Below are 9,150 nucleotides of genomic sequence, written 5' to 3'. Positions count from 1 at the left end.
AGCAGGGTCCCAGTTTCATAATTACCATTGGATCATGACAGCATTTGTCTATGACCAAGCTCTTAACTTATAGTTAAGAATTAGGCACTTTGGCCAGGCCCATCTCGATGCCAAGGTAGCACATAACTCACCACTTGCCCTGGATCCTTCCTGTCCCACGTCGGGGACCCTACTTTGGGGTGCTAGGAACTGAGGGCAACTGAGGCTTAAGTGGAGAAAGCAGATGCCCGGGAGGGGATAATATTCAAGGCCAATTAAGTCCCAAGTTACAAAAACATAATATTGTCTTTTTGTGTCTATACAAAAAAGACATAGCTTTAAAGTAAATTATTCAAAAGGCATAAAGAGGAGAGAAAGGCAATGTTATAATATTCAGTGTCCTAGGAAGTTCTGACCTTACCAATTAACAGAGTTTGATTAGAGAAAGAGCAGATAAACTGGTAGAAGTGGTTACAGATAAACAAAGGAATGGGAGTGACTCGGGAGCACTTTGATGGGTGTGACTGATAAACCTAAGCTCCTAGTGGCAAGGGGGAAAGGACAAACCAATGATATCCAACATACAGGCGTGTGTGTGCATGCATGCATGTGTCCATATATGTGTGCAGGCGTGTGTATATGCATATGTACGCGCGTGCATGTGTGTGTGTGTGGGGGGGGGGTTCTCCTCTGGAGCATGGCTGTCGTCATCATCGCCACCCAGAGGGCCGGCTCATTAGGTGCCGTCCAGCCGGGAGGTCGGCGGGTCCGTCTCGGGTGGCTGAAACCATCCACCGTGCGGCGCTGGGCCGAGCATGCGGGTGGCCGCGGCACGTGGAGGGGCCCCGGGTCCATTTCTCCTTTCGCGCTGACAACAGGCCCTGAGCGTGTGATGGGAACAGCCAAACTGTTCCTCAAAGCAGAAGCCCGGCGGTCCCGGCCGTGCGTCTGGAGACGGTGTCCAGGCCGCGGGGAACGTGGCCAGCAGCCCTCGCGGTCTTCTCCGCGGTGGTTCCCGCGCTCCGCGGACGGCACTTCCGGTGGGAGCGAGCTGTGCGGGGCGGGGCCGCCAGAAAGGCCACGCCCCGGCCCTCGGCTTCCCCGGAGAGCCAATCACAGCTGGTCTTCTTGCCACGTGCGGAGGCCCGTCCTCCAATCAGCGGGCGCCGCCGTCGCGCGGGCAACAGCGTCCGGGAGATGCGCGGAGGCTGGGCTCCGCGTCGCAGCGGCCGGCGGCCTGCGCGCAGCTGTGGCCACTCGGGGCGGAGCAGCAAGGCGGGGCGCGGGTAAGGGCGGCCGCGTGGCGGCCCCGCGCCTTGGGCCGGGCCGGGCTGGGGCGCCTCGGGCGCCGGGCCGCCCGGTGGACAGGACGGCCCGCGGGGGGCCCGGTCAGTGGGGGTGCCGCGCCCCGCCCCGTGAGGGCCTCCGCAGACGCCCCCGAGGCGCCCCGCGCCTCCCCCCCGACCCTGGTGCCTCGGCGTCGGGGGCGGCCACGCCGCACCTCAGGGCGGTCCCCGGCTCGGCGTCACGCTGATCATGCCCAGAGGGCCGCCCTTCGAGAACATTCCTCGCCTTTCCAGAACATTCCTCGCCCTCCGGAGGCCTGCCCAGTCTGGGTCTGGGGACTTGGAAGCACAGGTCCACGACGCCGCGTGACCTCGGGCGGGTGGGCGCCCGCGGCGGGGTCCAGGGCGCGCCCCCCAGAGTCTCTCCAGCCCTCGCTTTCGCCTGGCTCGGGAAGCGCCTCTGTTCTCTGAGGGTCTGTGGAGGCGGCGCCTGACGCGCCGTGGGAAGCGTTTTTCCTGCTGGGGGGGCGCGTCACGGACTGTGCGACTCCCTCTCTGTAAAACTTCATTCATTTTTGGCTTTTTGGGGTCACACCCGGCCGATGTTCAGGGGTCACTCCTGGCTCTGCACTCGGGAGTCACCCCTGGTGGTGCTCAGGGGACCCTCTGGGATGCTGGGACTCGAACCCGCGTCGACCGCGTGCAAGGCAAACGCCCTCCCCGCTGTCCCCTATTTATGTTTCATTGTCTCGCCGTGAGATACACAGTTGCAAGGCTGCTCAGGACTGGGTTTGAGGCATACCGAGTTCCAACACCCGCCCCTCCAGTGTGCATCACCCCTCCCCCCCGCCAGTGTCCCCAGTTTCCCTCTCGCCAGCCCCCCAACCCTACCCAAGCTGTCTCTATAGCAGGCGCTTCTCTGTCTCTCTGTCTCTGTCTGTCTCTCTCCTTCAGGGCCTCACGGTTTGCAATACATATACACCTCCTCTCTTGAACGTTTTCTCAATCCCACCAACACTGACTAAACCAAATTCTGGAGATTGGAGCAGGAATCCGGCAGGACCCCCGGAGACCTGTGGATCCCCCCACCCCACCCCCTCCCGCAGAGGGCTAAATTCACTACTGGACCCCTTTTCCTTCTCGCACTGATCACGGGCTCGGGGCATGTTTGTAGGCAGACACGAGACCTTTCCCCTCCCTCTGCAGCCGCCCGCCTTTTCCCCATGCCCAGAGACCTCTCCCGCACCCGTGCTGGCCTTCCTGCAGCCGGCTGGCCCGTGGGCATATGACCTGCGGCAGGAGGATGCCCCGTGGTCTGGTGTCCACCCCAAGCAGCTTGTGACTGGGAGGCCACCTGCTGCTGACGAGACAGCAGCTGTAGGAGAGCCCGAGAAGTGTGTGTCCCGGACAGCGGCTGGGATGACGAAGGTTGCTGAGAACTGAGTGGTGTGTGTGTGTGTGTGTGTGTGTGTGTAGGAGAGCCCGACAGGTGTGTGCCTGGGACAGCGGCTGGGATGACGAGGGTTGCTGAGAACTGAGTGGTGTGTGTGTGTGTGTGTGTGTGTGTGTGTGTGTGTGTGTGTGTAGGAGAGCCCGACAGGTGTGTGCCTGGGACAGCGGCTGGGATGACGAGGGTTGCTGAGAACTGGGCGGCGTGTGTGTGTGTGTGTGTGTGTGTGTGTGTGTGTGTGTAGGAGAGCCCAATAGGTGTGTGCCTGGGACAGCGGCTGGGATGATGAGGGTTGCTGAGAACTGGGCGTGTGTGTGTGTTTGGGTGTGTGTATGTGTGTGTGTGTGTGTGAGATTTTCCCGAACTTGCTGAGAATTGGGCGGTGTGTGTGTGTTTGTGTGATTTTCCCGAACCTGCCCGTGGAGGCAAAACAGTAAAATCGATGAGCTGTGAAGGGTCCTGCTCTCTGTAACACGTGGACGCCTGTGTGCACCGCCGGTGGCTCACACTGGCCTGTGGCTTAGTGAGCAAACTGCCGCGCTGCCGATGAGCACCCAGTCGCGTCAGTGATCTGTCGGACCCTCTTGGCATTTAGCGCTGCGTTTCCGCTCCCGCCTTTGGTCCCGGCGTCATGACTTAGAAGCCTGTTGACAGCAGAGTATCTGGTGCGCAGTACGCTAGCTGCACACCTGCCACCAGTGTCCCAGCCCTTCTCCAACCTCAGGGTCCCCTCCCACCACCGACACCTCAGCCAGTGGCATTTTTAGTTCTGGGGACAGCTCTCGGGACTGCCGCCACAGTTGTTTTACTTCCATGATCGACACTGCCTGTCTGAGCTAACGTGCTGTTCCTGCCCTCTGCTCCAGGCGGGCGCGCTCCACCCACCCTGCAGGATCACTGGTGCTTCCCTGGCAACCGAGTGGTGCCCCGCTGTCCGGGGAACAGTCCCCTGCCCCGCTCTCCTCCCTCGGGCTCTCGGGAGCTGCCCAGAGCTTGTCTGTGTCTTGTCTTGGCTCTTGGAGCCACTGACAGGTGATGTCTCAGGAGCTTCCACCAGGAAGTTTGATTCCGTGATGAAGTGACCCTGCATGGCCTTGCTGTGCCGGGTGGGGACGGGGAGCAAGCAGGAGCACTGTGCATGGACGGGGAGTGAGCAGGAGCACTGCGTGTGGATGGGGAGTGTTGTGCATGACGGGGAGCACTGTTTGGATAGGCAGCATTGTGTGTCAATGGGGAGTGAGCAGGAGCACTGTGCGTGGACAAGGAGCAGGCATGAGTGCTGAGTGTGGAGGGGGAGCAGGCAGCCGTCGTGAGGGCACGTGGCCTTGGGGGCACTGTGGCTCCTGGTTGGCTCAGGGCTCTGGGTGCGCCCCGGGCATCCAGGGAGGCCTGACTCCCAGCCAGTCGCCAGGTGCCCCCCTCCTTGTTCTAGGGGTGCTCAGATCATCCGTGATGGAGTAATGTCCCGGGAAGGGAGTTTCTCTGGCACATTGACCAGACGAGACGAGAGGATGCAAATGCAAGGCCCCTTGATGGCTAGCTCGAGCTAGGGTCCAAATCTCATCCAACCCAGTGGGGTCTTGACAAGGACCCCGACTCCGAATTCTGAGCAGCTTATATAGGGTTTGGTTGCATAACAACTGTCACTGTCTGGGGCTGGAGCAATAGTACAGTGGGGAGGGCGTTTGCCTTGCACGCGGCCAACCCGGGTTTGATTCCCAGCATCCCATAGGGTCGGCCGCGTGCAAGGCAAACGCCCTACCCGCTGTGCTATCGCTCCAGCCCCATGGCCTGCTGAGTTTCAGTCTTAAAGTGGAGCCTGTGATGGCTCCACTTCAGCCTCCCAACGTCTAGTGGGGTTGGACCAAAATTTTAGCTTTGAGTTTGACAACTTCAGGAAATTTCAAACAAGATTAAAAAAAACTGGGGCTGGAGTGATAGCACAGTGGGTAGGGCATTTGCCTTGCACGCGGCCAACCCGGATTTGATTCCCAGCATCCCATATGGTCCCCTGAGCACCACCAGGAGTAATTCCTGAGTGCAGAGCCAGGAGTAACCCCTGAGCATTGCCAGGTGTGACCCAAAAACACAAAAAAACACAAATTTTTTTAGAGAAAGTAGGAAAAGAACAGGTGACTGAGGAGTTCCTGTTCTCAGGGAAGCACTGTCCTCCCCCTGAGGGCTGCAGGCGGGTGGGTGGCTCCGTCAGGGAGGGCGTGAGCTTTGGTTCCCTTGCGGCAGGCTGTTTCTTCACTGGACACTCAACCTCTCAGCACCGGCATGGCCCTGTCCTGTCTTGGCCTGTAGGGGGGATGGTCGTGGGCTGGCATCGCCCGTCTGTGGACTTTCTGCACCGATTAAGGCCAACCCCCTCAGTCACTCATGAGACCCCGAGACACACACCAGCCCTCGTCGTCGTCTTCCCACTGGCGGCCTGCCCTAGGCCGGCACCTGCCTGCCTCTGTACTTTCCTGGGACTGGAAGGAGCTGGATACAGCCCCGGGCAGCCAGGCACTCAGACCCATGTCTCTGTCCTTCCATAGCTCTGGCAGGGGGCTGGCACCAAACCTGGTGTGGTCACCTGCCCCAGGAAGCTGTGAGGTCCATCACCCCTGGTCACTGCCCCAGTGAGCTGTGGGGACCATCCTCCCTGGCTCTTGGTCGTCCTCCCTCTCTCTCACATGGCTTTTCTCAGGGAATTTGGAAGGCTGCAGAGGCTCTTGGTGGGCCTTTGTACTGGATCCCGACCCCCAGCAAAGACACTCTTGGGCCGAGTCACGCCTGTAGGGGGGAGCCAGTGGGTTTGAGCATGTGTACTGTTGGGGGCTGTTGCAGGGACTGGGGGGCTCCCAAACTGTCCTCGGGTCTGTGAGCCACTCCCAGTAGGCTGGAGGCCAGGGTCTGAGGACCAGGGAAGCGGGGCTGCTTGGGGCCCTCAGGGCCACACCCCATGGAGTCCAGGGCCTCTAGGGCGGCACCTGGCGGTGGGTGCTCACTGCCCATTCCCCCCGACCCTTGCCGCTCTCCCAGGGCCTGGAGAGATGAGCTTCATCTTGCGGCTGTGCAGATTGGGGCTAGGAGAAGGTTGATGAACTGGTCAGCTGGTGCCTGAGCAGGCGGAGCCAGTCTGACCCTCCGTGCAGGGTGCCAGCCCTCTGCCCACCCAGTGTGCCAGGCCGCGCCCAGGCATGCTGGCAAGTCGACCGAGGCACTCTGTGGCACCCGCTTCCCGGCAGGCGGGAAGTTACCCCATGATACGGGAGGCCCTGACCCGACTGTCCCCGGCGCTGGGACCTTTCATGCCGGCCAGGTGGGGGTTTCCGCCCCAGTGCCCAGCCCAGCAGTCTCGGTGCCATTGCAGTCTGGCTGCACAGAGGGTTTTTCCTGCTTCTCTTTGACTCTTGTGTTGGATTATGTTTTCTGGATGCCAAGGCAGATGGATGGCACTTTTGTTGTGATTCTGATATAAATAGCATCTGTGAAAAACTGGACATCAGTCCCGATCTGGCAAATAAACAAACAGCGGAGGGAATTCTCCTTCTGACTGTGTTCTGGCCCGTGCTCGGCAGTGTTGCGTGTTTGCTGGTCCGGGCCGGGCACTGGTGCTGTGGGTCGCCCCTGCTCGTGTCTCCTGCTGCCACGGGCCATGCTGGGCATCCCACATGCCCGGGCTTTCTCTTCCCTGGGAGAGCCTGCATAGAGGCGGGAGTGAGGCCAGAGTGGCTGGTCACTTGGCCCAGCGCCTGTCCAGGCCCCGAGCTCCATGCGGCTTTCAGCTCGAGGAGAGTTGGCCTGGCCTTCATGTCGCTGCAGGGTCAGACGTTATGACTGAGGGTCTCCAGGGTCCAGGAACAATCGTGGCAGTGCGAAGGCGGTAGGAAGATGAGCCCACCCAGTCCCTCACGGGGCCTCACTAGAGAGCAGGCGGGACTCCAGATGACATCAGTGCCTGCAGAGGCAACTGCACAGTGCACAGGCGTCTCCTCACCCCCCCCCTCCAACTTACTGACAGACCCTTTGGTCTTTTGGTCCAGGATCCAGCCAAGTGACTGGCCGGACAAAGCCACAAGGCCATTCTCTGAAGTTTGGTGTTGCAGTCCTGGAAGCCTCGGGTCAGGGGCTACCCCTCAGCCTTTTTGTTTATTTTGGCCACCCCAGCTGGGCTCGGGGCTAACCCCTGACTCTGTGCTCGGGGATCACTCCTGGTAGGGCTGGGAGCCTCTGTGGGGTGCCGGGTTCGAGCCTGGTTTGCGTGTGTGCAAGGCCAGTGTCCACCTGCTGTCCTGTCACTCTGTGTAAGCTCTTCTGGTTGGGTGTGACGGGATTCCAGCCAGGGCCAAGCCCAGATTTAGGCTCACTGGGAAGGGAGGTGGGGGTGGTGGGGCTCAGGGTTCTGTGGGCAGGGGGACTCTACAGTGAGGAGGTGGACTGCAGACCGCATGCCTGCGGGATGGACGGTGGCTCTCGTTGCACTGGGAGATCTCCCAGGAGACCCAGGGGCAATGCAGTTGGGGTGCAGAGCGCCCCTGTCCCCCATTTCCCCCGTGCACAGGCTCTGGTTCCGGGCTCCGGTGGGCTGGGGGGCTGCCCGGTCCCTGCCCATCCAACTGGGCCGAGCCAGCAGTTCTCACATGCGTCTCCGGCAGAAACGGCTCTGATGCTTGACTTGAGGGGAAACAATCCGGTTACTGGGGCAGGAGGAGCCAAGAGAAGCCTGAGGTGGGGCCTTGGGCGGAGAGGGGCCGGGTGCAGATTCTGGGTGTCCTCCCAGACCCCCGTATGAGAGGGCAGGAGGGCAGCAACTGAGGGCAGGGCTCATACCGCACTGGCCATGTGACACCCCTCCCCGGCTGATGACTCTCTTGCTCAGTAGTTCTGACACTTCTGTACCCATCCTTGGCCTGGGCCCTGTGGCCGGTGAGAGCAGGTGTGAGTGGTGTTCACGCTGTCATGAGGCCTCAAGTCTGGAGGGATGCGGGGGCGTGGCCGGACTTTGGGCCCTGGACAGCATGGCCTGGCCTTGTGTGGGGTGTCTGGATGCTTCCTGATGCTCCTGAGGAAGTGATGAGGAAGCCAAGATGCTTTCTTTTCTTTCTTTCTTTTTTTTTTTTTTTTTGCTTTTTGGGTCACACCTGGCAATGCACAGGGGCTACTCCTGGCTCTGCACTCAGGAATTACTCCTGACGGTGCTCAGGGGACCATATGGAATGCTGGGAATCGAACCCAGGTCGGCTGTGTGCAAGGCAAACGCCCTACCCACTGTGCTATTGCTCCAGCCCCACCACGATGCTTTCTGAATGTCGGCATTGAGGGCGCGCATGGGCCCGTTTGTTCTTGCCTGGGACAGAACAGCTCGGGAAGCCTGAGAGGGCCAGCTTGGGATGTGGCCAAGTGGCTGGTCTGGACACGCTGGTCTGGATTGCATGAGCAGCTGGAAGAAGTTGGATTGATTTTTTTGGGGCGCAACCAGTGGAAATCAGGGCTGCTCTCGGCTCAGTGCTCAAGTGGGTTACTCCCAGTTGTTCTGGGGTGCTGGGGGGCACCCGGGCTACTGTGTGCAGTATCTTCACCCAGCCACTGAGCTTCTCTCCAGCTCAGCCACAGAGTCTCACGGCAGGGAAGTCTCTGGAGATCAGCATGTTGAAAATGATCATTCGAGGACCAGACCCATAGCAGGGCAGGTGATATCACACATGGCTGACACGGTCCATTCCTAGCCCTGCCAGGAGCAATCTCTGAGCACTGAGGGCTGTGGCCCAAAAATAAACAAACAGAAAAAGATCATTCTAGTGGATATATGGGAAATAGAGGGATGCATCAGGAAGTGTGTGTGTGTGTGTGTGTGTGAGTGAGATGAGGTACAGGAAGTAGAACCAGCTGATGGGGAGTTGATGTAAAGTAGCTTCATCCTAGAAACCTGAACTTGAGAGTGAGGTTTATGAGGAGGCAGCGGAGGAGCCTGGGCACTCTATTCTCGGGAGCCCCGCACATCTCTGGCATGGATTGCAGCCCCGGGGCAGGTCTCTGGGCTTGGGGAGTGGACCCCTGGGCATCGCCCCCTAACCCCGGCTCTCTTGTCTTTCAGAATTCCCGTTCCCAGAAAGAGTTGATCTTGAAGACCATGAACCAGGATAGCATGATTGCCAACAGCAACATCAAAGCCGGCACCACCAAGGCCAGGTGAGCGGCCCGGGGTGGACAGGGCCTGGACATCTGCTCTATGGGGGTCACTCCTGCAGCCAGCCAGGCGCATTCAGCTTGGGGGTCGCAGCCTTTGGGAGCCCCAACTGGATGCAGGCAAGGTCAGGCTGCCGGTCTGTCTCCCACCATGCAAGGCACCCACTGGCCTGTAGGGGGCAGCAGTGGGATGCCTGCGTGCCTAGCCGGCAGCTGGGGACCGTGGCAGGTCCACCTCTATAAATAGGACTTGCTCCA

The 9,150-nt window shown here is 60.2% G+C and overlaps 1 protein-coding gene across 1 annotated transcript in view; it reads left to right on the top strand.

Annotated features, from left to right (window-relative positions):
- Window positions 1-1,158: 1,158 nt before the first annotated feature.
- EFCAB6 (EF-hand calcium binding domain 6) overlaps window positions 1,159-9,150 on the top strand; it is a 91,089-nt gene continuing 83,097 nt past the window's right edge. Inside the window, exons 1-2 of the mRNA XM_055144017.1 lie at window positions 1,159-1,265; window positions 8,801-8,895. Of these exons, the coding sequence (XP_054999992.1) occupies window positions 8,837-8,895 (59 nt within the window). The 5' untranslated portion in view covers window positions 1,159-1,265; window positions 8,801-8,836. The remainder of the gene's footprint in view (window positions 1,266-8,800; window positions 8,896-9,150) is intronic.

The sequence above is a fragment of the Sorex araneus genome, chromosome 6 (genome assembly GCF_027595985.1).
Source record: "Sorex araneus isolate mSorAra2 chromosome 6, mSorAra2.pri, whole genome shotgun sequence".
Classification (NCBI taxonomy): domain Eukaryota; kingdom Metazoa; phylum Chordata; class Mammalia; order Eulipotyphla; family Soricidae; genus Sorex; species Sorex araneus.
Note: the sequence above shows the minus strand (reverse complement) of the source record. Positions and strands in the feature narration are given on the sequence as shown.